General features: G+C 45.1%; 1 protein-coding gene and 1 long non-coding RNA gene across 6 annotated transcripts in view; one reads left to right on the top strand and one right to left on the bottom strand.

Moving 5' to 3' along the window:
* LOC142578677 (uncharacterized) overlaps window positions 1–27883 on the top strand; it is a 74352-nt gene that overhangs the window by 35317 nt on the left and 11152 nt on the right. The gene's annotated exons all lie outside the window — the stretch shown is intronic.
* The window catches only part of LOC142578675 (beta-galactosidase-like), a 54516-nt gene that overhangs the window by 22016 nt on the left and 4617 nt on the right, over window positions 1–27883 (bottom strand). For all 5 annotated transcript variants that reach the window (XM_075688144.1, XM_075688143.1, XM_075688142.1 and 2 more), the window contains one exon: window positions 8282–8445. In XM_075688144.1, the coding sequence (XP_075544259.1) occupies window positions 8282–8445 (164 nt within the window). The remainder of the gene's footprint in view (window positions 1–8281; window positions 8446–27883) is intronic.

Below are 27883 nucleotides of genomic sequence, written 5' to 3'. Positions count from 1 at the left end.
CCTTCACTGACGCCCTCGCAAGCTATGAAGCGGGATATAAAGGCCAGCAAGGCACCACTTCGGTTGGGCACGACGCCGCTGAAAGGATGGGACGCTTACCGTTGCTGTTTTTCCAGGTTGGTTACTTCAAAGATGCATCCTGTATAAAATGCAGCCATTACTGCCTTGTTGCGGTGTCGTGCCCGACCGAATTGTATGATAAGATGCGGCGTTTGCTGCTGTTCTTTTCATTCTTGCGCAAACATTCTGCATGTCTGTTGTTGTTGCTGTCAGGTGATATTGAATCAAATCCCGGCCCTACCGTCGAACAAACACTTAACATTGTCCTTGAAACTGTGCGTAGGCTAGAAGCTGGTCAGAATACATTAATCGGTGAAATTAAGAGGCTGAACGAAAAGCAAGATGCTACCGATAAAGAAATTAAAAGCTTGACCGAGAGAGTGGTCACTTTGGAGGCAAAGCTTGTTTCACATGCCACCTCACTGTCTAACAGCTCTGATCATGCTAGTGGCTCATTTGCCAGTCAACTTCAGGCAGTAATGTCAAGGTGTGACGAAGCTGAGAACAGAATGCGACGGTGCAATCTGTTGTTCTTTGGAATCCCCGACGAGGATAAAGAGAGTTGGTCGGCTACAGAAAGAAAAATTATTGCCCTATGCTCAGATAAGTTGGATATCACAACTGCCGGTTCCCAGTTTGAACGTGTGCACCGGCTGGGAAAATTTGCTTCAAATAAATCAAGACCAATAATTGCGAAGTTTACGTTATTTAAGGATAAGCAGGAAATTCTCACTAGCGCACATAAGCTAAAAAATACTGGGATCTCTATTAGAGAAGATTTTTCGCTAGCTACTCGACAGGCACGTAAGAAATTGCTTCAATTTGCCAGAGAACGTAATTGTCCCTACAAACTGAATGTTGACAAACTTCGTATCGATAATACCACGTATATTTACGGTAGTTGTTCTGATTCCGTGGTACCTGCTCGATAGCTAGTTGCCGATGTGCGCGGTGCTAAAGTCCAGCGGCTATCAACTACACGCGCACCTTCACTTTCAGTATCATTTACCAACATCCGCAGTCTGTTGCCAAAACGTGTCATGCTTGAATCATATCTTGAAGATAGCATGTCTGATGTTGTATTGTTAACCGAGACCTGGCTTAATGCAGATGTACGTGACTCCGAGTTATTTCATACTTCTAATCAGTACGCCATTTATCGCCATGATCGTTCACATAAGAAGGGGGGCGGCGTGTTGGTGGCCATCAATAAAACTATTCCTTCTTTTCTCGTTGACACTGACACTGCCCTTGAGGTAGTTTGGGTGGCTTGTCCTACATTATACGGGAAGTTACTGATGGGCGTTTGTTATCGCCCACCTGCCACTGACCGCTTGTTCGTGTCTGATCTTCATAACAGTATTACCAGGGCCCTTGAACAGTTTCCCACTAATAAAATATACCTATTTGGGGATTTTAATTTCCCTGATATTAATTGGTCTCTCTTGTCTTCTTCAAGCACTGATTCAGGTGATTTTATTGAGCTGAGTTTAGAGTTCAATCTTACGCAAATTGTTTCTGAGCCTACCCGCGGTACTAACATATTAGATCTTATTCTCGCAACAGAGCCACATAGCATAAGCCCTGTCATGCAACTTGATGGCTTTAGTGACCATAACCTACTGCAGTTCTCAATTTATATTCCACTGAAATTCGCTGGTGCTGAACGTAAGATTATAAGGGATTATAGCAAAGCAAATTATGAACAAATGAACAATGAACTTGAGGTTTTCCTTCAGAAAACGTTTCTTCCATCATTTACAAATAATTCTGTTGAAGTGAATTGGAATTCATTTAGAAATATTATGTCACTCCTAGTAGACAAATATGTGCCACTACTCACTATATCTAATGACAAACTTAACCCATGGTTTAATAAATCACTTAGATCACTCCGAAATAAAAAGAAAAGGTTATACGCTTCTGCTAAACGGCTATCATGTCCCTCGGCATGGTCTAAATATAAGGATTGTTTAAAATCTTACTGCCTAGCAATTTGTGAAGCCAAAAAGAAGTATTTTTCCAAAGATCTGTCCTCACTTCTACACACTAACCCTAGAAAGTTTTGGCAAGCTATCTCTACTGATCGTGGCAGTAATACAGTAACATTACATGACGCTGACAATGTTCCTGTCCCTGCATCTTAGTGTGCTTCAACTTTCAATTCGTTCTTTAGCTCTGTGTTCACCAATGAAGACTGCTCTTCCATTCCCTGTGTCTCCGACCTTCATTATCGCTTCATGTCCCCTATAAATATTAGTGTTGAAGGCATTTCAAAACTAATACGCGATTTAAAGGTGTCTACATCATGTGGCATTGACAATATTAATTCTAAAATTCTAAAGAACACGTCAGCTACATCCAGTCAGATATTGTACTACATCTTTCAGCAGTCTTTATCAACAGGTCTTCTACCTGCTGACTGGAAGATAGCCAAAGTTATTCCTATATTCAAAGATGGAAACAGACACTCACCTGGTAACTACCGCCCCATTTCACTAACATGCATTTGTTGTAAGCTTCTCGAGCACATCATTGCCTCCCATTTATCCCACCATCTTGAATCTAATAACTTTTTCTTTCAATATCAACATGGTTTCCGTAAAGCGTTGTCTTGTGACACCCAACTATTGGAATTTACATCAGATTTACATTATGGCATGAATAACAGCAAAATGATTGATTGCATCTTTCTCGACTATGCAAAAGCATTTGACAGAGTGGCTCACTGTCGTCTAATAGCTAAATTAACTGCTCTTAAGATTGACTCATTAACATTATCTTGGCTTCGCAATTTCTTATCTAATCGGCATCAGTTTGTATTTGTGAATAACTTCAGCTCCTCCACGTCTGTTGTAACATCAGGTGTACCCCAGGGTAGTGTGCTAGGCCCTCTTCTTTTCCTAATCTTTATAAATGATTTACCGAGCAACATTTCCTCCTGCATACGACTTTTTGCGGATGATTGCGTCATTTACAGAACGATTCACTGTCATAATGATCACCTAACTTTGCAAAATGACCTTCACCTAGTTAATCAGTGGTGCGACCGTTGGCAAATGACACTTAACACATCTAAGTGCTGCGTTCTTTCCTTCACTCGTACGAAATCATATCCTAAGTTTCCTTACAAAATCTGCTCGTCGGAAGTTCCCCGTGACTCTACTTACAAATATCTTGGCGTTCATTTTTCTACTAACCTAGCCTGGAGCTTTCATATCGAGAAAATATGCGCTAAAGCTAACAGAACTTTAGGGTTTTTACGTCGTCATCTGCACCTCTCGCCATCTACCATCCGTCAACAGGCCTACCAAACTTTTGTACGCCCTCAACTTGAATACGCTTCTTCGATCTGGTCTCCTCATCAATACCTAATAGATAAATTGGAATCCATCCAAAATCGTGCTGCCCGCTTTATAACTTCTAACAACAGTCGTCAATCTAGCATTACCCAAATTAAACGCGATGTTCTCCTGCCGGACTTGGATTCCCGCCGCTCTGTTGCTCTCCTATGCCTCTTTCATAAATACTACTATAACTCATGGTCTAGCCGCTTGTCGCTTGAAACTCCTTCTCGCACATCTACTCGACTTCATAATCATCTCAGTTTCAGGCGCATTTTTGGCCGCACACAGTCATTCAATAACTCTGCATTACCACGCGCCATCGCACTATGGAATAACCTTCCAAATAATATTGTCTCAGTAAAAGATCCTGCGAAATTTCGTGAACATTTGGAACTTCTCATGTTCGCTTGACTTTGTAGTACGACTTTGTATTGTATTCGCCTTTGTATTGTTTTTGGACTTTGTTTTCCATTGTATTTCCTTGAATTTGTATGTACTTTTTCCAATGTTTAACAGTGTTCCTTTTTTTTCAATGTACAAATTTATTTGTTTCTCTTACTATGCAGTTCCTTTCTTTGCGTTAATTATTTGTCATTTTCTGTAACCCCCCCCCCTACTCAATGCTCATCCGAGCCTGTAGGGTAAACTGAATAAATAAACAAAGACTTCGTCTCTATTGTAATATTATACGATTTATTATGTAAATAAATCTCGTGTAATAAGATGATTTATTATGAGGCACTAGGCCCAGTCTAGTAGCACTGGCAGTAGACGAAAGCTGATCACGCGCACAGCCGACACAAGAGCGCCTTCTTCGTCTTCGTCTTCACCACAATGGCCCCCGGGAGAGAAGAGGAGCCATCCTGGCGACTTACGGCGTAGGTAGGATGAGGGGGTCATAGTACGGCTTAAGTCGGTTGACATGAACCGTGTCACGCCCGCGATGCCTATGGTCGGGTGAAGGTGTCACAGGTTCCACAACATAGGTGACAGCGGAGGTACGGTCTATGACGCTGTAGGGGCCATCATAGCGTGCAAGGAGTTTGGTCGAAAGGCCAGGGCTGTGAGGCGGGACCCACAACCAAACAAGGGAACCAGTCGGGAAAACTGGTGTAAGCGCGTCACTGTCACACCGCAGCTTTTGACGACCTTGAGCAGCGGTCGTAAGGGTTCGCGCGAGCTGCCTACAGTCCTCGGCGTATTTGGCGGCTTCAGACACAGTCGTGCATTCGGAAGCGTCGGGTCGGTATGGGAGCATTGTGTCCATAGTACACGACGGCTCTCGTCCATACAGCAGAAAAAAGGGCGAAAAGCCAGTGGTAGCTTGTGTGGCCGTATTATAGGCATACGTGACGAAAGGCAAAACAGTGTCCCAGTTACTGTGATCCGAGGCGACGTACATAGTCAACATGTCACCGAGTGTGCGGTTGAACCTCGCTGTCAAGCCGTTCGTTTGCGGGTGGTAGGCTGTAGACTTGCGGTGAACGATGCTGCATGCAGCGAGAAGGGCTTGGACGACTTCGGACAAGAAGACACGTCCCCTGTCGCTGAGCAGTTCGCGTGGTGCGCCATGTCGAAGAACGAAGTTCCGCAAGATGAAGAACGCAACTTCGCGCGCAGAGGCTGCCGGGAGTGCGGCAGTCTCGGCGTAGCGCGTCAGGTGGTCGACACCTACAATTATCCATCGGTTACCCGAGGAACTGCAGGGAAGTGGCCCGTATAGGTCTATGCCGACGCGATCGAAGGGCCGAGCCGGGCAGGGCAGCGGCTGTAGCTCACCAGAAGGGCGCTGTGGAATTTTACGCCGTTGGCACGCCGTGCAAGCGCGTACGTACTGGCGCACGAAGTGATACATGCCGTGCCAGTAGAAACGCTGCCTTAGCCGAGTATACGTTTTCAGAACACCGGCGTGACCATTATGAGGAGCAGCATGAAAATAAGCGCATATGTTAAAGAGCAGATGTTAAAGTTCGGCTGCGAAGTTCCAGGGTGAGGTCGGGGAGTGCAGCACCTTCCACCAAATGTAATAAGATGATTTATTATGAGGCACTAGGCCCAGTCTAGTAGCACTGGCAGTAGACGAAAGCTGATCACGCGCACAGCCGACACAAGAGCGCCTTCTTCGTCTTCGTCTTCACCACACTCGGAATGTTCATGCGTTCTGTTCCGTTTCAAGATATTTGAGGTTTGAGACATTCAGAGCGCAGCACAAATTTTTTGTCAAAGGCGGAGTGTGCTTCTTGAAGAGAACCGAAGGGTTGTCTTTATTGCATTCGGCTACAATGCGACTTCTTTTTTTCGCCATACTTAATCCGCTTTGAGAATTTACACAGAACTTATTTGATCACTGGATGGCAAAATAGTTCCTGGAAAGGGGTGTTTGGCGACGCGTGAGCGTACTCTGAAACAACTGGTTTAAAGGGGCCTTGAAACACTTTCTTATCATGATAAGAAAACGTTGCCAATCTCTAGACGACGCTCCTGTGAACATGGGAGCCAAATATTATTGCACTACATGCAGGAGGGAATTTACAATCTCTTGTAAAGAACATTTTTAAAATTTCGCCAACGATTATGATACTCTGTAATGTGAAATTTGAGCGCAGCTGTATGCGTGTTTTCATTTCGCGATATATTGGCTGGCGCGGACGATCTGCAAACGGAGCGAAGTGTGGCGCGACTGCTTCTTCGCTAATCGTGACGCGTGGGCGCCATTCATAGCAGCTGCCACAGACCTCCGCTCATGCCGAGCTTTGTTTGCATGCAGACGAAGCGCGCGCTCCTGTGGCGCCATCTCGTATACATCGTCGCCGAAAAGCCTGTCTTGCGCAGCACTATACGCTTTTCTTCTCACACTTTAGCCATACCCTCCTCCTCCGCTTTACGCCTCATGGTTTCATCCTTTCTCTTTCGCTCGGGTATACGAGGACGGCGAGGGACGACGCCGACGCTCACCGCAAGTACGGGCGCCTAAAAGCTGCGCTCTAAAATCGTTTGCTCTCTTCTTCCTAATGTCATCATGCAGCTACGTCGCTAGCAATCAAGGCCACAATATTCACTGGCTGATTTCGGGATTGCGAGGACATTTTTAGTAATACTATAATTGCTAGTTTTGAAATAAGTAAATGAAAAACACAAACGTCTGCAATCTCAAAAAGGTTTTAAAAGTATTTAATCTTTTTACTTCCGGTCGACACACCCCGATTGCACGTAGCTGCGTCTTCTGAGCATGGTCTCCGAGATCGCTCTGGCAGGCTGTGTAGCCTAGATACCGTGGCCACCACGGGAAGCCTTGACGAGTACTCTCGTTGGTGAGACGATCAGGCTGGTCAGACAGCCGCGTGCGTTGAACGATCTCTAAGTGACGTAGCTCCAGGCGCCCGATCGCCCATCTCGCGTCGAGAGAGCGCCGCACACGCCTGAACTGGGAGTAGCGCCGAAAAAAAAGAAGCGAAAGAAACCTTTCTGGCTTACATTCAAATGAAATGGCAGACGCATTAGCGCGAGCATCCCTGAGTGGACCTGTAATGCCCGTTCTTCCTTTGGTGGCTCACATAACAGCAATCAGATATAGAAAATATTCATTTCATAGAGATATCATTGAATCAATAACAACATGGACAGAATATCAGCACCTCAAATTTCCGTGGAAAATCCAGTGGTGTCCATCAAGACAATCAGAAGTAGCAATCACGAGATTACGCTGCCGTGTCCCTCCATTAAACCTATATTTACACAGGACTGGTCTGACGCTATCACCTCTGTGTCCACACTGCCAAGAAACAGAATCACTAGATCATTATTTTTTGGTATGTCGACGATAAAATTGTTAAGAAAAAGACATCTAGAACTTCCGTTCGCAAAATTAGGGTTACTGTTATCAACAGAAATTATACTATCTTTCGGTGCGTCAGTTATAGGGGGCAGCCACAGGGACGTTTTTGATGCCGTTTGCAGTTACATCCAGTCAACAAAACGAATAACTTTTTAACTTTGTCTTGTATTTTGTTTGTTTTTGTATGTTTTCTTCTCTCTTTCGTTAAATTTTTTTTTCTCATCGAATAAGTGGCACTTCAAAAGAATAGGTGAACGTTTCAGCACCCAATTCTTGGCCAATCCCCCAGTGTGGGTATGAGCCATAACATGAGGCCATCATCATCATCATCATCTTTCTGGCCGGGGCCTTGACCTCTTGCCATTCCCACTGCGTAGCTTCTAGTGCGCTAACGAAGATGAAATGAGAGAGAAAGCTGCGCGTCGGTGCGATAAGAAGTATTCCAAACATTTTTGCGACAAGAGATTCGTGAGGCGACGTCCTTTACTAATGAGGTCATTCTATGATCAGTTACAAAAGTGTTTCTGGGCCCCTTTAGGAAATTGGGAGCAGAGAAATAAACAAAGATTGTTCCCGGTTCGTTGCCCTCCACTGAGGGAGGACCTAGTGAAGTCACAAAGTTGAGGACAAAAAAAGGGAGTGTTCTATTCTGTTGCAAACCCTTTGGTGCGAAGAGATTGAGGTAGAGGCTACAGAATTTTGGCTAGTGCATTTCTCTCTCTCCGACAGCGAAATAGAACTGATAATATAAAAGCTAAAATAAATGAAGAAAGTGATAACTATGTCAATCACACCAAAAATTGGGATGCGTCGACTAAGAATATGATAAACAGTAAACTTCTATCCACACTGTTACAGAAATCAATCTTGTACGTATACACAGAAGATTTCTGCACCAGCGGTTCAAAAACTTCCAAATGTATACCACGTCGCACACTTTGTATATGTTCTCCGCGCAATAAATTGCAGTCGCACTGTCTTGAGCGTTATTTGACTCGGCATTTGTATCACCTTTGTAAATTCACGTTTGTAGACTCACGTTTGTATCGCGTTGAGGCCCGCAGTTCTCATAGTTGCCAACCTGTCGCCCCACTGCTGGTGCAGAGTACGGAAGTAGTGGATAGCGCCCGCCACTATTTGTATCGGCTTGCCATCCTTGAGGTACTGGTTGTTCGTGTAGTCGATCACGAAGGACCTTGATGTCTTCACGCCGCGAAGAATAAAAAGGAAGAAAAATAGGGGAGGGCGGAAAGTTGGAGCATTAGGCTTAAGTCACAAGATATGCGCGTGGCCAAAATTTCAGTCTGGAGCCATACTAGTTTACTGAGTAGAATAGAGGAACCATTCAGACTCCAACGCTTCAGATTTGGACATATGTATCTAGTCAGCCTCAACGTGCTACTATAGTAGAAATATATGAAATTTGGTTGCGTTGTTTTCTTTCTGCCCATTCTTTTTGTTATTATGAAATCAGGAGAAGTTGGCGCCGGCTACTTTTATTAGCACGGCAAGCAATAATAAATCACACAAAAGTAGTATGTACTGGTGACAGTCAAATAGCGAGAACATTTGCAAAGTTCTATCCACACAAGAAAGGGAAAGGACACTAGGAGACACACAGTTTTGTGAACAAGTGAAAATGTACAAAAGAGTCTAAAACGCGCACATAAGTTAAGTTCATATCTACAGAACAAGACACACCGCATGTAATACTGCCACACATGAGCTACACACATACAACATACCATGCAACCTGCGTTGTTAGACAAATGTAATAGTGGGGGGAACCACGATACGTTTACTAAGAACATTAGTAAGAACAGTAAGTTTAGTAAGAACCTTTGCTTCCACTGCACTTTATCCTACTGATAGTGTACTCTTTCTTGGCGTCCTATTATATAAACACCTCAAATTCGAGAGGCATGTTTTATCCTTAACAAAGAAGGCAGCATATGGAATAAGAATATTAATTAAAGTTCGCAGTTTCTTTAATTTGATGACACTCATCTCCCTCTACTACGCTTTTATTCACACGCATATTAATTATTGCATATCATCATGGGGAAACATGTATCCCACACATATATCCCCACTACAGCATACCCAAAATCAACCAATTCGCATCATTACACGTAGCAGCTACACATCGGAAGCATTTTCATTGCTCAGATCTAACGGCACTTTATCGTTACAGAAACTAAATAAATACTCACTTGGAATACTTGTTTATAAATCTGTTAACGGAAAACTCCCATTCCCTAAAGTTACTAACAGCCAGTATCCATATTCCACGTCTACCCGTTTCGCTTCTACCAACAGCTATTTACTACCAAAACCTAGAACTAATTATGGTAAATTTACTACAAATTTTTCAGCCACACTACTTTGGAACTCATTACCGTGTCATGTTAAGATACTCTCTCATTTTTACACATTCAAATCAAACCTTTGTAAATTGTTGCCCTCAACATTGACACGTGTACTTATCTTTATCGGGCGACCACATTTCGCCGCCTAACAAATGCTATCGCACAGCGCGGGACGCGCCCGCATGTATCCGAAGTTTCTGAAAAGTTATCGATGCTTCTATCCGCTGTCTGTTGTCGCCGAACCTTGTGTTATCTGATTTCATCGCCTGACGCGAATGGTGTAGAACTTTGTGGAAGGCACGCGGGTCCCAACGATTAGTCTGGAACATTCGACGACTGCTGTATAAAAGCCGACGCGCTTAACCCATAGAGAAAGAAATTCAACAAGAGGGGACCCTCTTCAAAAACTGGCAACAGGAAACACGTCACGCCTAGTTTCAACTCCATCCGTTAGTTGACGCGAGCATCAGAAAAAAAGAATGTGAGATTAGCTTACAGATAACGTTTTATTTTTTTAATTCTTTCCCAGTAAAAGTGAAAAAGTTTTATGCGTAAATGAACTACTTTGCGACTTATTTTTGTTGCGTTGCCTAGCAACAAGCTAGCGGCGCGCCAGACGCGCGTGCATACGTCATGCGCCAGACAAGCCGGAATAGTGAGCGAGGACGGCTGCGCGTGTGAAGCTCGCGTGCTCGGCGACCCGTCTTTTTTGGATGTAGCCCGTTTTTTGGGCTCCCGGCGTTATTTCGTGTCCCATCTTCATTTCGGTACGGCACAGCTGCACTACTGGACTACAACAAGGTGAGGAATTTTGTTTAACAGTCTGCGACGCACTTCAAGCACATTTAGGCTTCCTGCACAAAACTGAACCTATATAGTGACGCAGTTACCGAAAAACAGCTCCGCCGTCCAAGCCTAGTTAATTTGAGTTAATTTGGAACGCTTTCTATGAGCCCAAACATAATTAAAACTTATTTCGGTAGTTTTTGGGCACGCTCGCCGCACCTGGCTTTGTGACGAAAAGCACCTTGGCCGTGTGACACAGTTTCACGTGTACCGGGACAAGTTTTGGCGCCTTCTCTGACCCCAGACATTATTGTAACTAATTTCGCTAAAAATCGTAACAGCGCAAACACATGTAACCACAAAGTACCAAGGACGAAACACAAGCGCTGGTGTCTCGTCCTTGGTACTTTGTGGTTGCATGTGTTTGCACTGTTACAATTTTTATGTCAAGTATGCACGAACTCGCCCAGAAAGAAGTTTTAATAATTTCGCTACTTTTTGGGGTACTTTTCAAGCACAGTGGCCGCGCTCGGCGTAGAGGCGCAGTTAGCGAAAAGCAGCTCGGCTGTGTGCCGCAGTTAGTTTTGCGTGTACTGAATCTTACTGGTAGACGTTCGTGACGCATTCTCTGACCCCACAAAGTATTGTAATCCATTTGGTAACATTTTGGGATATTTTGAGGCGCGCTCGCCGCGCCTGGCGTTGTGAAGCTGTTAGCAAAAAAGCAAGCCGGCCATAGTGAGTTAGGTTTGCGTGTACTGAATTTTAGTGGGACAAGTTTGTGACGCATTTTATAGCCCTGCAACAACATATACCTTATTTCGGTACTCACGCTTGTCGAAAACGCGACGAGAGATTGACGAGAGTGATAACACGGGAGTGTTGCTTGCGCCGGCAGGACGCGTAAAAGATAACACGGAAGAGCTCAAGAACTGGACAGTTATGTATTATAAGCGACTGAAAACAGGCTTTGCACCCGCGAATCTGTCTCAAGTGCGACTAGAAGGCATTCTGCGAGCGTGTAACATGGTCTGGCTGAGCTTGTGTTGTAGCCAGCTATGTGTACTTGGCGTACCATCGCGTTGACTGAGGCCAAGTTGTTTTGGAAACGCGCAGTCACCCGTGTATTTGTGCTCTTAAAGTGCAGCAAATAGTGCCCGGGAAGGGAGGGATGCTTGAAAATCGGATGTTTTCTTCAGATTTTATGGCATTGTTTGGGAGGAGTCTTTGCTGCGAAATGTACGTAAAAGTGAATTTATCTGTAATGCCGCTTATTCACCACTTACGCACGTTTCGCCTCTGCACGCAATACTCCTGTTAGGTCAATATACCAAAATGATACATGCTTGTAATTTACTTTCTTTCAGCTGATGGCATCCGGTGGAGCTTCGTACGGCAACGACTGCTGCTTACCTGGTGCCACAACTTTGGATGAATGCAGAAGCCCGGAACGAGCATTTATAAGAGCAAAATAAACATTTCATCATTTTAGAAGACGTCTTTCGTTTTCTTTATGAAATTGCATCTGACAGATTCGGCGCAGTCTTGTAAAGGTCAATCGCAATCATTTCTATTAAATAATGAACCGATTCCACGCCAAGGCCACGCGGCGTTCAGCAGAAGCGAAAAAGAAGGGCAGCGGAGCCGGCGCAGCGTGTACCAACTGTTGTCGCGCGTCCAAAACCGAAACGGGAAGGAGTTAATACCATCCGCTTGGTGTGCTACAGTCAATTCGGCCGCAGGGCTCCATGGGAGTGTCCGCTCTTGTTGAAATTTCTTCCTCTATGCTTGACCCGCCGATCAGATTTTCGACGATCGCCGACCGTGTTCGCCGCTATCGTTGTGCTATAAGTGTAGCCTGTTTTGTGGGCACAGGTTCGCCCAATATAAGTTACTTTTGTCGTTCACAGTATTGCTACTGTGTTCTTCACACGTCACTCCACGTGACAATATACAATTTGATCGTTATCATTATATTAATAAGTGCTTTGTTTCGTTAAATATTTTACAGCGTTAGATAGTGACTAACTTGATATGGTGTCTTGTGTGTTGCATATTGACACGTGTACTTGTCTTTATCGGCCGACACGTTTTGCCGCCTAACAAATGTTATCGCACAGCGCGGGACGCGCCTGCATATACCCGAAGTTTCTGGAAAGTTATCGATGCTTCTATCCGCTGTCTGTTGTCACCGAACCTTGTGTTATCTGATTTCATCGCTTGGCACGAATGGTGTAGAACTTTGTAGAAGGCATGCGGGTCCCAACGGTTAATCTGGAACATTCGATGACTGATCTATAAAAGCCGACGCGCTTGACCCGCTGATCAGATTTTCGACGATCGCCGAGCGTGTTCGCCGCTATCGTTGTGCTATAAGTGTAGCCTGTTTTGTGGGCACAGGTTCGCCCAATAAAAGTTAGTTTTGTCGTTCACAGTATTGCTACTGTGTTATTCAACGTCGCCACCACGTGACAATATAGCTGCTTTGTATTTACATATCTTACTCATTTGTAATGGGAGGTCGCCTGTACAGTCTGTTGACTATGGGACCTCTCTCTGTATGTATGTATAATCCCCATTTCTAACCTTATTATTATGCACAATAAATAACTCTCACTAACATGATATATTTGTTTTTTCCAAAAATATTCTGCATTACAAGCCTCAAGTGTTCTTTTCTGCAGCGCTATTGTTGGCCTTGGGCCAAGTATTTTTTTTTTTTCTGAGTGAAAGGTACACCGTCTAACAACATTAATTCGGCCTTGCGGCATCGTTCCTCGGGCACTCGAGAGGGAGCGTGTTGTACGTCTTGGTCAGCGTGGCCGCCATGGCACTCCGGACTAGCAGCGCGTTGAATCGTGACGCATGAAGGCTGTGCCTTGACGCAGACGGTGCAATGAAGATACAAAGCTTCTATGTCGCTCAACTTTGACAGAACGGAGAACTTATCGTTAGGGTCTATAAAGAATAACTGTAAACACTTCGATTTCAGATCTAACCAGACTTGTCAATTCGTCAGGACATCTGTCTCAGCAACAGGCTGATTTCGCTATGGGTAACAAGGAGATTTATTTTATTTTCATTTTCGTGCGTCTCTTCTGCAGCAGCGTCTGCTGCATTGTTTGCGCCAATATTTCAGTGTCCTGGAAACCACTGACACGCTAAAATGGGACTTCTCGCACTGGCTTTTGCGTGTTTCTTGACGGTTTCGTATATCAAATGTGTATTCAACTCATTTCGGTGTGTGCTCTTTATTGATATGAGGGCGTCTTGGTAATCGCTAAAGATAATCCACTTCTATGCCACCCCACTGACGCTATAAAACACAAAGCGGAAATGACTGCAAATAGTTCGCTGACTACCGAAGAGGTCACGCGGGATGATCTAAACTTTTGTTGTAGCTTCAGGTCTGGTATAATTAAGGTATAATGCAGATGAAGATGAATATACGGACGATCCGTCCCTATACACATAAATATACTGTGGATACAACAAGTAGACTAGGAAAAGTACAAGTTGCTGCGCAGCTATCATAAACACATCTCGTATGGTACCCTAGACTGATAGCTCTATCTCAGGCGTTCTTATCATCCAAGGAGGGCAACTGAGATCCATTCTGCATATTTCAGAACTCGGTAATAACGTTTGATGAACCCGAATTCCTTTTCCTAAAGACAATTGTTTAGTGAGGGCCCTTCGTCCTCCTTGTCAATAAACCACTCTCCTCTGAAGTCCACAGTAGGCCATGAAGAATGGGTGCCAAATAAGCTATGCTTTGCTTTATCATTGCATTGTGAACTTACAGCAGTGATGAGACCGATCCTCCGAGCCATGTTGTTCCGACTAGTCGGCGAAACATGTTTATAACATAATATAATTGCTTTTCAATTGTACTGATGTGTGAAGCCTATGATAATTGGCGATCTAGAATAATGCCAAAGAATTTGTGCTGCTTCATAGTCATCAAAGTTTTTTCTTCTAGTCTAAACTGAAAATTCTTCAGCAGCCGTCTAGTAAAAGGCAGTACGACAGTCTTATCGTAAGAAAGTCCAATGCTCCTTTGTTTTAAGAAGTCAATTACATCGAGGCCTCCCTGCAACGTCGATTATAGCTGACCTAGCTGCACACAAACCAGAAGCCCATACGTAGACGTCATCTGCGCACAACGAATAGTGCAGACCAGCCGGAAGTTTTCTGGTAAAGTTGCCATTACACAATTGAAGAGAAATGGGCTAAGTACACTGCTCTGTGGAATGCCCTGCATGATAAGGTGATATTTACTGTGCCCTTCATCGGTTGGCATAAAACTTTTCCTGTCACTTAGGAACTGTGAAATCCATCGCAGAGATCACCCACATAGACCAGGCTCTATAACATGCTAACAAGCACGCGTATATGACTTACAGTATCAAAAGCTCTCTTAATTCTCTCTCCGGCTGATTTACCGCCATTTCCCAGCCCTTTCAAAAGCAGTTTGCTGATGAACTACTCCTTCAGTGGGCATGCGAGCAGCACTCGTTGCACTATGCCTCATGCACAACTTTTCTTCACTCCACAGCTGCGTAACAATTTGACCCTGTATGCCAAACGGAGTGATAATCGCTCACTTTTGCTGCTCCCATGCCCACTTGTCTTATATGCTACTTTGTGTGATCGTCTCCACGTGGCGCTGTTGTTGTTGCAATTCGGTGATGTTGAGGAAAACCCGGGGCCTCCAAGGGTGCAGAGGTAGGCTCAAGATAACTCTGCCTCGAATAGTCTTCCCGAATATCACTCTGATCAGATGAGTACCGTCTTATTAATGCTAAAAGACATAAAGAAGTCGACTGTAGAGCTTACTAAAGATCAGTCCGAGTTGAAATCAAATATGAAAATGTGAAAACCAGCCAAAATGCAATTGAAGGCAAGCTAACCGATGTTTTCCGCCGTCTTGAATGACTTGAAAATAAATCTGAAGCACTAGACACATTTTGCAATGATTTCGCCATACTTCAAGAAAGCGCTGAGTGGTTAAAAAAGCAGCAGAGCATCATAGTCTCGCGCTTAGACGACTTGGAAGACAGATCAAGGCGGAATAACTTGGTTTTTTACGGCATACCCGATTCCCATGAGTGCAAACTGAACAGAAAACTCTAGATGCGCTGTCGTCAGCGATGGGAAATGTATTGCCACCAAACTCAGTTGAACGAGCGCATCGAATCGGGACTTTTTCGAATACGAAGTGTCGTCCGGTTATAATGAAACTCTCAAACTTCAAAATTAAGGAGAGCATACTTTCGTCGCGCAGTCAGCTTAAAGGTAGTAATATTTCAGTATCTGAGGACTTCTCGCCTGCGACAAGGCTCGCTCGAAAAAAGCTTCTCGAATTTGGTAAAAACCAGCCTAATTCCCCCTCATTTAAACTACGTTTTAACAAGCTTTTCATTGATAAACAATGTTTCATGTATGATCCAACAAGTGACAGCGTTAGGCGAGTTAAAAGTGGCATTCCAGATCACGCAAGCGCACCTGACAATCTGCGTCATCATCCTACTGCATAGCAATGCGCAAAAAACAATGGCGTATCTCTAACCCCACAACCCTCCGTGCTTGTTGCAAACGCTAGAAGTGTGTTTTGCAAACGCGAGGAACTTGAATCGCTCATCGATAGCTGTAATGCTGGTATTATTGCATTAACGGAAGCATGGCTACAGCCCCATGTGCAAGATTGTGAAATCTTAGACTTGTCTCGACTTCGTATCTTCCGTTGCGCTCCCACTCATGGCAAAGGCGGAGGCATACTACTCGCTATTTCAAAATCCCTGCAATGTCATCAAGTCCACATTCACTGTAAGCTGGAAATAGTGTGCGCGTGCGTTGATATACGTTACCGTAAAATTACGATTGTTGTTTGCTACCGCGCCCTATCCTACCCATCCACTTTCACCGTTGAGCTTCACGATGTGCTTAACACCCTTACGTTGCGGCATCCTTCGAACCCCATTATATTATTGGGGGATTTCAACTTCCCCAACATATGCTAGACTACTGAACCTCCGCACTTTTATCCATTTTCTTCTCAAAGTAACGACATTCTTGATCTCTGCTCTGTTTTCCCTAACACAAATAGTATTAGAACCAACTAGGATCTCGGAAAGTGCTGATAAACTCCTTGACTTAATCATATGCTCTCATCATGACATAGTTATATACCAACGTTTCATGCTTACCGGGCTTAAGCGATCACCTGGGTCTTTCTCTCAACATATTTTCTCCTGTGATAAAACCAATTGTTGAATGGAATGGAATGGAAAACTTTATTGACTTTTTTAAGGTTTTAGCGGGTCGAGACCGAAGTCTTCATTCTTGAAGCTTGGGTCCTCTTCAGCCATGGATGCGCCCCTAGTCCAGGGCTCCACTGAGCCGGGCCGCCTCGCACGCGTGCGCTGTTAGAGCTCTTTGAGCCTCTAGCTCGCGGCTGGTGAGCCAGCTCTCCCATTGACGCTATTAATGTTAAACTAGCTAATTTTCTTGATCCTTTGCTAAGCCAATTTGATTATCGCATGATTGATGAGAACTGGACCATTTTCAAAAATAAAATACATGAGCTCACGGACAAGTTTATTCCGTCAAGTGTAATATCCTGCAATGTTAAGAAACGTTGGTTCAATTCCAAGTGAAAAAGGCTTTGCAATCGAAAAAACAACTGTATCGAATAGAGAATAAAAGTTCACTTGCATCGAAATGGGATGCTTATAAGGAGGCGAACAGTACTTACACAGAAGCTATAAAACTTGCCAAAAAGGCATTCTAAGTACACACTTTGCCCTCAATGCTTGCGAATGACCCTAAAAAGTTTTGGCGTATTATTATCCCTTCCAAAGATAATTCAGTCACGTTGATTGATTCCAGTGGTTCACCGGTACCCGAAGATGTAGGTCCCGATATCCTTAATTCTGTGTTCTGTAGCAACTTTGTCGTATGTAGTAACCCTGCGCTTCCAGCTCTCGAGTGTTGCAATTAACCACCTATGGACTTTATTATCATTGAGCCTCTTGGGGTCGAAAATGTAATTAAATATCTGAAGTTATCAAGTCCTGGTGCTGATTTGGTTAACGCGAAATTTATGAAAAACTGTTGTTTATTCATCTGTTCTGCTTTCGAACATTTTTCAGCAATCCTTAGATACCCATCAGCTACCTATACAGATTGGAAGGTCGGGAAGGTGGTTCCACTTCATCAGTCCCGTAGAAAACATTCGCCCCTCAACTACCGCCCCATTTCCCTCACCAGCATTTCTTGCACGGTTCTTGAACATACTTTGTGCTCACATTTAGCAAAGCACTTAGAGAATAATTCATTTTTCACAAAAGCACAGCATGGTTTCCGAAAAAACTAGTCTTGTGAAACTCAACTTCTTTCTTTTACTCACAGCCTTCATATTATTCTAGACAAAGGTTCATTCGCAGCCTGTGTTTTCTTTGATTCCGCCAAGGCCTTCGACAAAGTGTGTCATAAATTGCTTCTACTTAAACTTAGTAAACTTAATCTTGATCCTAACCTGTTTGCATGGCTTGAGCATTTTCTCCTTAATCGGTCACAGTATGCTGTGTCAAACAATCATATGTATCCATCTAAATCTGTAGACTCTGGCGTGCCCCAAGGATCAGTTATAGGCCCTCTTCTTTCCTTAATTTACATTAACCATTTACCCAATGACGTTTGTTCTAATATTTACCTTTTCGCAGATGACTGTGTTATCCTCCGTGAAATCTCCGACAAATCTGATAACAAATTCTTACAAGACGATATAAACGCTATCTCTAACTGCTGTGACGTATGGTTAATGCAACTTAACGTAACTAAATGTAAATGTATGCGTGTAAATCGCAGCAATATTCCTCCGCCGAACTATTACCTTAAGGATACTCCCCTAGAGGTAATAACCTCCTACAAATACCTAGGCGTCCACTTAACCTCGTCACTTTCCTGGTCGTTGTACATCGACAACGTAATTAACAATACTAATCGCATGCTAGGTTATCTTCGCCGAAATTTTTTTTCTGCTCCTACATCATCAAAATTAATCCTATACAAAACGTTTATTAGGAGTAAAATGGAGTACGCCTCATCCATCTTGGACCCTCACCTCGAAACCGTTATTCAATCACTTGAACTAATCCAAAACAATGCCGCACGATTCATTCATAGCAATTACAGCAGCACATCAAGCGTAACTTCCATGAAAAACTCTTTGCTGCTTGCTCCTCTCTCAGCCCGGCGTAAGTGCTTTCGCCTTGCTTTATTTCATAAACTATATTTTCACAATTTCTACCTGCGCGATAATCTTATATCATCTCCTATCCACATTTCCTCTCGCATTGATCATAGCCATAAGGTTGGAATCATTCAATGCCGCACCGGAACCTGTAACAAATCATTTATTCCTAGGACCTCTCAGGAATGGGACCACCTTCCCGGCGCAGTTGTCGCAATCGAAAACAACTCAAAGTTTCGTTCGGCCTTATCAGACATCATCACTCCCGGATACAATTAACTAATCAATTGCTGTAATAACTAACCATTTCTTGCTGCTTTGTTATATACGTGTGTATGTTTTTTACCCACTTCCCTCTGTAATACTTCGGTCTTGAGGGTAAACTAAAATAATTTTTAAAAATAATAATGTCTAAAGTGACCGCGATCGTCATACTTCCACAGCTACGTTCGGGTTCGACGCTTGCGACAAGGTCCAGCACTGCATCTATAGCACAACGCCGCCTTCAAAATCATGTCATATAATCGGATAGCACGTTTGTCATATAATCGGATAGCACCTTTGTGTTTTCCCACCACCATTGAAATCGCATGTGCACCATCTGCTCCATTACCCTACAAAAACAGCTTGTGGGTCTTACAGGCCGGAAGGAGTCGAGACAAAGTGGGGTCTTAAAGTTTTAAGGATTGGGATTACACGTACAAATTTATCCAGAGGTCGTCAAATAATTCTAAGAGTGTCATTCTACCTTCAGGCCCTGAGTTCTTCAACATTATATACGTACCGCCATCTCGCTCGGCAGCTGTCTTTGTGCGACATGATGCATTTGCACATTTCAACTCATATAATGTAAATTACAATCAAGTTTTGGATCTTCTGACAAGAAAAAACATGTGCGAACTTTCTGGTCTGCGAAGGCTACAGAACTAACAAATTGATATTACATGTGATTGGTACGCCAAGTTTGCTTATCAGCTAACATAATTCGTCTGCAAAGATTACTTCTAGCGTGCTGCGAGATATAGCAAAGGCAACGAAAGGATGGCTTAAAGTAACTGGGCCACTCAGAGAGCGGGCAATCGACCATATTCGCGGTACAGGTGTGAGAGAAGACAGCGCTGTGCAAAATTCACGCCAGCGTCTCCTACCTAACTTCTGTAGACGCCTGCCCTTGCTGAATGTTGCCCTTGTTGAAAAGCTGAATTCCCTTCTTGTGCATTTTTTGTACGCCTCGAGCCTTCCGCTGCGGCGTGACCCACGTTCTGCTCGTATGCTAATTGTCCTTAAGCCCTCATATCACCGTCAAGTGCAACATAATCATTTGGAATAGGAACCTCCTTCGTACAAACCTTTGAAATGACATTCGATATATATGTAAAACTGTCTGTATCCGGATTTTCGCCTACCTCGATAGTTATAACAAAATCGTGATTTGGGTGAGTTGGTTCATCTTGACAGTTTTCATAAAAAAGCGCTAAAGACGAAGACGAAATCGAAGGAACACATAGCGCCAGTCCTGTCGTCAGTTCTGTCAGTTTAGCACCAGTCCTGTCGTATGTGTTCCTTCGACTTCGTCTTCGTCTTTAGCGCTTTTTTATGAAAATTGTCGATAGTTATGCAGTGACGGAAAGTATGGCAATTCGTAAATTTGGAGTAGCGCCTGTCCCCTGCGCTCCGCATAGCTATTCATGGATGGCTATTCATAGCAAGCATACCGCGAGGCTACTGTATTTTGTTGAAGCATCAGTGGCTCCATAGATAGCAGCACATTCACCTCTGGCAGGTTGTTTGCTTGTGGATAGGCCGCGAGAATTGCCTGTGGAACAGCGAATAGTATCGGCAAAATCATCTGTGACACTGAGGTAGGGGCGCTGTCTCTGACCGCTGCTGAAACACCAACTGGTACCGGACCAGGTCACTGTGAAGCTGCTTGAGATGATTGCTGTGACGATGGTTGGGACTGACGCTGAGGGGCTCGACGCTCTTGACGCGAAGCTGGGACAAGGCGTGTAGCATTCTCAGAAGGATCGTCTTCGCGGTCACTCTTAGGAGATTGTCGGCTCGGCTTTTTCGAAGCCAAAGAATACATAATCTTGCGTGTTTCCGCTGGTTCATAGCTATATGGTGGAGGCGCATCACGGATAGGGTAACCGTGAGAGGGTAACGCAGCTTAGACGCGGCCTTTTTTTGTAGACGCCCCGAGAAGGAAGCTGTATGATTTCCGCCGCAGTTTTGTACACTTTGGCCATGGCGCACAAACTTGCACTGCCTGTGGCCGTAGCCATCTGAATATACTCAGCATAGACTCGAACTACGACAGCTTTCAGCCATGTGGCCAAGCATCTCGCAGTTGTAGCAGCGCAATGCCGGTCCAAGATATTCTGCGACGGGACGGCGGGCAAAGCCCAAGTGGACTGCATCGGTCGTTCTTCTCTCAAGGGAAGGATCGCCATCCTTAGTGCACGGGATTCAATTTCACCGTCCTCTTGCTGATTAAATCGAGCCTGACGACGGACAGATGTCGTACCAAAGTCTTCCAAGAAATCCCCTAGCTGCTCTTCTGTGTATTGAATTGGGACGTGTCTTCTCTTGCCAACGTTTCTCGTATGTGACTGGAATGGCTGGCTTGACTCCCAAACCAGCAACTTCATTCAAGCGAAAGCAGATTTTTCGCGGATGACAGAGAAGCTACGCTAACAATGAATGAATGAATAGAATTTATTGATAGGAAAGACAGAGAGGTCGACCTGAGCTAGTACGCTATAGTCTGCTACTCTGCACTGGGGAAGAGGGAAGGGGAGTGAAAGTATTGGGATGGATGATGATGATAAGAGAAGTGGTGAGTGCTTATGTACATGAGACAGTTGCCTCGCTAGATCCGCTCGTCGAGCTTGGTGTCCTGCAGGAACTTCAACAATACTTTTGTTGCACGCATTGAAATTGCAGTGTCAGGCCATGGGCCGAGGATAGCTTCCTCCGACAGTAGTTGTCTGCCAACACTGGCTAGGAAACTGTCTAACGTCCTTCGCTCCAGCATGTATGCTGGGCAGTCGCACAGTACGTGTTGCAGTGTTTCGGGCATCTGGCAGTGTACACAATCAGGGCTGTTCGATTGGCCGATGAGGTGTGCGTAGCGACGGGTGAAGGCAACGCCGAGCCGAATCCTGTGTAGCAATGATGTTTTGCTCCGTGTAAGCTTCGGGGGCAAACAGAATTTACCGTCTGGGTCAATCATATGTAGACGTCTGTGAATGTTATCAGAGTGGGCTCTGTAAGCCTTTGTAAGGTCCTGCATGAGTGCCTTGATCATGGAGTTGGTGTCAGGTCGCGAGTAGGCAATCCGTACTTCATCAGAGGAAGAGGAGGCCGATCTTGCCTCACTGTCAGCGAGTTCATTACCAAATACACCGCGATGGCTAGGCACCCATTGAAAGGTGATCACGTGACCACTTAACTCGGCACTGTGATGAAGTTCGACGATTTCCAGCACGAGCAGGTAGTATGGTCCTTTCTTTAAAAAGTATTTTAGCGCCTGTAGCGCTGATTTGGCATCGCACAATATCGTCCATTTATGGGGTGTCTGCGTTCTCATAAAACGGACAGCCTCCCGTATTCCCGCAAGTTCCGCAGCCGTAGATGTCGATTTGTGGTCTAATCGAAATCGTTGAGTAATTCCAAGTTGTGGAATGACAAATGCGGCCGTTGTGGCAGATGGCGTGACCAAAACCATCGGTATATCCTTCTGAGACCCGAATGCAGCTATGGGACAAAATCGCATTTCAAGCTAGTTTTTATTGTCTACTGGTATAGTACGAACGTAAAAGACATATCTGGAAATTTAAATACTATGATTCGATGCCAAAAGTTTCATATCCATGTATGTGGCAGAAGTAACGTTCTGCTCATGTTTTTTTTTTTTTGTGGTAAAAGTGCATTTGTGGTGAAAATGGTTCTATGTGCTGTACATTGCAATGTTGCTGCCGCGTCCTTGATTTTCACGCAATTTCAAAAGAATTTGAAACACATTTCAGTGTTTCTTGCAACCGTATGTGACAACGCAGAGGTCAAGATCACTTTAGTGTGAAATTTCTCGAAAGCGGATGACAATTATATTGGTAAACCATCTGCATACAGTTGCACATTCACCGCAATTCTCATCCACAATGAATATTTTGAGTAATCGCTTCCGAATGAACGTAAAAAAAAATTATTGAAGGCAATGTGCAATATAATGTACAAGGGGTCTTAAGAGGGACTTAAGTCTTGTGGTGGGACTTGTACAGTCCCACTATATAATGTAAATATATGGGACAGGGCGACCTGCTTCAAGCCAATGGAGGAAACATGAGATTTCTTTCTAATTCCGGGTATCTGAAGCCTCACTAGTTGTCTTCGCAATGTCCATGGAGGTGTCGCGGGGATGTCGGTGGCCTGGAATCTTGCAGGTACAATGCTTGCGTGACATGCAATAGCATTAGAAAAAGCACAGTCAAGGTTGGTGCTTGGAAGTGTTGACAGTGGATGGTGTGAGTGTCTGGTTAGCAGGCGAAGATAGGTTCGCACAGGCTCACAAGACCTGTATATGTCGATAGGACAAGCCCGTGCTTCCGCTATTGTGCCCTTAGTTGACGTGCAGCGTGGCAAGCCAAGACATATCCGTAGTGCTTGTGCCTGAAGGCTCTCCAGCGTGCGTATACAAGACCTTAACAAATTTCCTTCTCTGTTCACACGGTAGGGCCGCGCTTTTTCTTTTGCTGATAAAATGATTTCTAAAGCAGCAAGGTTCAGATTTACTCGCCAGATATTGCGGCCCTATTTTCTTTTCGTGCACCTCAGTATGTTTGTTCTGAATATCTTGCTCAATTCAGTGCTATTTTTACATTACCATTCTGTTGTGGATAAATAGCCACGTTAGACCCCATGCTCTGGCGGTGTGCTCGTTCACGCTCTATCATCGATAACCGCTCGGCCAGATGGGAGGCGATTCTCCGCAGCCCTCTTCTGGCTGACCAACTCTGGGCTGTCCAGCAGGCCCACGATGCGGCCGAGAGGCTCGGCCTTCGGGTTCCCAAGCGGGAGCGGCCCGCTTCGTGAAGAATCACGATCTGCAGGACTTCATTAAAGTTTTACCATACCATACCATTCTGCATATTTTTACAGTACACCGTATTGGGAACTATACTGTGGTACATCGTGATGTATGCGTGTAACGTTATTCCAGGTTTTTTGAATATTTAGGCAACGTTACTATTTTCTGAAAATGCCTGTTTTCTGCGGTTACTGCATTTACCTGGATGACCGAAGAACAAACAAGCGAACAGACAAACGCAAACAAAGCCAACATCAAAGGTCATTGCGCATGGGTACCGTACTGGTCCATCGTGATCGCACCAATCAAAATGCGGCCGGGATCAAACCCGTGACATCAAATTCGGCAGCGCAACGCTATAGTCACAGAGTTACCACGGTGGGTGAAGAGGAATCGGTGCCGCTATCAAGGCAATGTGCCGCTAGAAACGTCACAGTCGTGCTTGCACGACATGTAAAATTGTCGATGCAGAACACTGAAAGTTTTCAAAACAACCGGCTTTGCATCCTAGATTCTTCTCTCCGCCTTCGCATCCCAACTGGACTCTGCCGGCGCGAGATCACCCTGCTAGATTCTTCTCTCCGCCTTCGCATCCCAACTGGAATCTGCCGGCGCGAGATCACCCTGCTTTGTCGGCTATGGCCAGCAATGACCTTCACGAAGTATTTGACTTTCGCATTGGAATGGCCGACAACGCCACGGGTGATGACTGCGGCCGCGAGAAGACTCTTCAACACATTGTGTGTTACTGCCTCCACTGCAGTGTAGAGAGACGATCGCTATCAACTGCGCCAGCTCGCTTTGATCACAGATCATTATCATAGCAAACTATTTTGGAATACCGACCATACTATGTATAAGCCATCGCAGCCGAAGGCTACGAAGGCACTGCTACAGTTCTTAAAGGCAACAGACCTACATAATCAGCAGTAGCCTAAATTGGGACTCATTGGGCTGTACGTCCCCGCAGGGGTGTCAGCGTCAGCAGGCGTTTGGTGTATTACGACACCACGCACCCGAGCGTGCGAGGGTTGGACCCTCCCGCGTCTAACCGTGCGCGGCTTAGCCGTGTCTGGGGAAAGCGGGATCCTGGGGATTGAGCTAATGCAAGGTTTTCGAACTTTTAAGGCCCCCCGGTGGAGGCAACACACTTATGTGGCCTCTAGACAACACCTCCGAGCTGACCCACTCGAGGGAAATCAGTAGTTGCCTTTTCCTGTACTTCCATTCAATCTTCGTCTTTTTCTCTCACTTTCTCGCTTTCCTGCCTTCTACTTCTGTATCACTATCGATTTTCGAGGCAGCAAGAGTTAACCTTGTGTGACATAATCAACCTAGCTTATTCATATTGGGTTATAGCGGACATGCGCCGCTGGCGTGGTCAGAACTGAATATTTCAAGTCCTGTCGCGTCCCCTAGTTGGGTTCCGAGGTGGGCGACTGGCATGAATGCCGAATACCATGTTATTTTATGGCTAGCAATGTTCCCGCAGTCCCTGATCGCTCCCTCAAGAGGGGGCGCACCGATGAAACTTTAAAGTTCTTTGACCAACAGAAAGAAACATTTAGCAGATATCATGTGATACACAGTGAGCACGGAACGAAGACTATCCGAATGATATCCCCTTTCGTAGTATCTAAATGCTTGACAGACACCATAGGCCCTGGCTGTAAACTAACGAAGATGGCAAGCGGCGACCTCCTGCTGGAGTTCGTGACAAGCTGTAACACGCCAAACTGACCAACCTTGCTGCATTCGAGGACATTCCATCTGCGTAAGTCCACATAGGTCCATGAATACTGTGCGTAGTGTCGTTTCGGACAATGACCTGCTCGAACTGACTGAAGCTTAACTGCTGAAGGGTGGAAAGATCAGAATGTTATAGATGTACAATGAATTAAACCAAGGCTCGACAATAAGGAAATCCCAAATGGCATTTGATTATCACCTTTAGAACTAGCAACCTGCCTGAATACATCGAAACAGGATACTGTAAGATACGTGCACGACCGTACATCCCAACACCGAGCTGATGCTTCAAGTGCCAGTGGTTTGGGCATGGGTCTCAAAGCTGCCGATGGCCCTCTACTAGTGCAAAATGTTCTTCAAATGACCACACCTCTGACATCTGCACTTTTGCTACTCATTGTGTCAACTGTGATGGAGATCACCCCGCTCACTCGCGATCGTGTCCGTAATGGAAAACATAGAAGGAAGTCATCGAACTGAAGGTCAAATTGAACATCTCCTTCCAAGAAGCAAGCAGACGTTTTTCCATGACTCCCAATTAATCCAGTCCATGCTACGTTGATGTGACGCGGCGGGAGGCAGAGTCACATTCTTCGACGACCGTCTGGGTCACACCAAGTGTGCCGACTGTCATGCCGTCAGCCCCCTCGGTGGTAGCAGCCAGCACTGCTCCACCACCCAACAAGATGAACCAGCAGTCCTCCATGCCTGCGGGCTCTATGACATCTAGGGCCTCTGCTCAGACAGAGGAGCCCGAAACACGCGCGAGTGTACGCTGTGAGCGGGGATCCAACGCCTCTGCGGAGGTGATGGATACATCAAGTCCACCAGCGTCCCAGACGCCGAAGGAGCAGCGTAGCCTTCAGGAGCGCGCCAAAAAAGACAAACTCCGCATCACGGGGCCTGCAAAAGCCCTGGTGGGCTAACACAGTTTTACTCTTAGACACACAGCACAAAGCACTTTCACTATGAGTACCCAAATATTATATTGTAATGTTAGGGGACTTCTCCACAATCTCGACTCCTAGGTAAATACAGTTCAAAGTTGCTATGTGTTGAAGAGATACATATAAAGCACACACAAACAAACTTTCTTCGTCAGTACACCATCTTCCGAAAAGACCGTGACGAGGCTAATGCTTCGTGCAGCGGTGTAGCAATCCTTGCAGACATGTCTGTAGCTTGTCATTATGTAGCCTTACAGACACCCTTTGAGGCAGTGTCAGTTAGGGGGGTTCTTTTCAATAAGTTGGTCCCTGTTTGTTTGACATATATGCCCCCAAACTATCATCTCACAAAAACAGATTTCTATAGACTGATTAATTAATAAGTAAAAATGGAAGGCACCTCAGAAGCCTCCCCATATTTCGGAAACTAGCCAACAAATACCTTCCACTTGGCCAAAACTCGGGTTCTCCCCCCCCCCCCTCAGTATGCGGGCGAGCCTGCCTCAGAGCTGGACGCCCCCGGTCTTCTCGGAAGCTGAGATCAGGGAAGTGCTGCACAATCTGAGCGGAAGGTCTGCCCCAGGCCCCGACGGAGTTACAAACCGGCTCTTAAGAAATTTGGACGACAAAGCCATTCAAACCTTAGTGAAGGAGATAAATGAGGAATGGAAGAAGGGCGTTGTACCGGAGAGTTGGAAGAAGGCCACAGTGGTCCTAATTCCCAAGCCAGGTACATCACCCAGCTTGAAGAACATCCGTCCTATCTCCCTTACTTCTTGCGTAGTAGCGGAACATGCAGTGCATAACATGATATCGAGACATATCGAGCGGAACGAACTATTCCCATATAATATCGTTGGTTTCAGGCCCTTGCTTTCAACGCAGGATGTCATGCTGCTGCTCTAAACACAGATAATTGACTCTCAAAGCAAAGATGTAAACGGGGTCCTCGCACTAGATCTATCCAGGGCCTTCGATACAATTACACATGACTATATCCTTAAGGAGATATCGACCTTGTACTTAGGAGTTAAATTCTTCGTTGCATCCTTCCTCGAGAGCAGGACAGCGGCCATAAAGTTCAGGCAATCAGTCTCGGAATCTTTCACACTCGGAAGAAGGGGTACTCCCCAAGGGGCAGTTATATCCCCCCTTCTGTTTAATATAGCAATGCGCAAGTTGTCGGAAAGCCTTGCAGGAATTTCTTTCGTAGGTCATGCATTATATGCTGACGATATTACAATCTGGTGTCCCGGAAGATCGGAGGCGATGGTCGAACACACAGTGCTACAGGAGGCTCTGGATGTTACAGAGTCTTTCTTGGAAGGCACGGGACTGGCATTCTCGCCTGGAAAGTCGGGAAGTCCTGCTGTACGGACAGGTTAGACGAGGTGCTAGGGGGCTCGCCCCACTCGATCAGGTGTCCATTAGCGTTCACACCAGA

Source organism: Dermacentor variabilis, chromosome 4, assembly GCF_050947875.1.
Source record: "Dermacentor variabilis isolate Ectoservices chromosome 4, ASM5094787v1, whole genome shotgun sequence".
Classification (NCBI taxonomy): Eukaryota; Metazoa; Arthropoda; class Arachnida; order Ixodida; family Ixodidae; genus Dermacentor; species Dermacentor variabilis.
The sequence above is the reverse complement of the archived record's forward strand: the minus strand, read 5'-3'. Positions and strand labels throughout refer to the sequence as shown.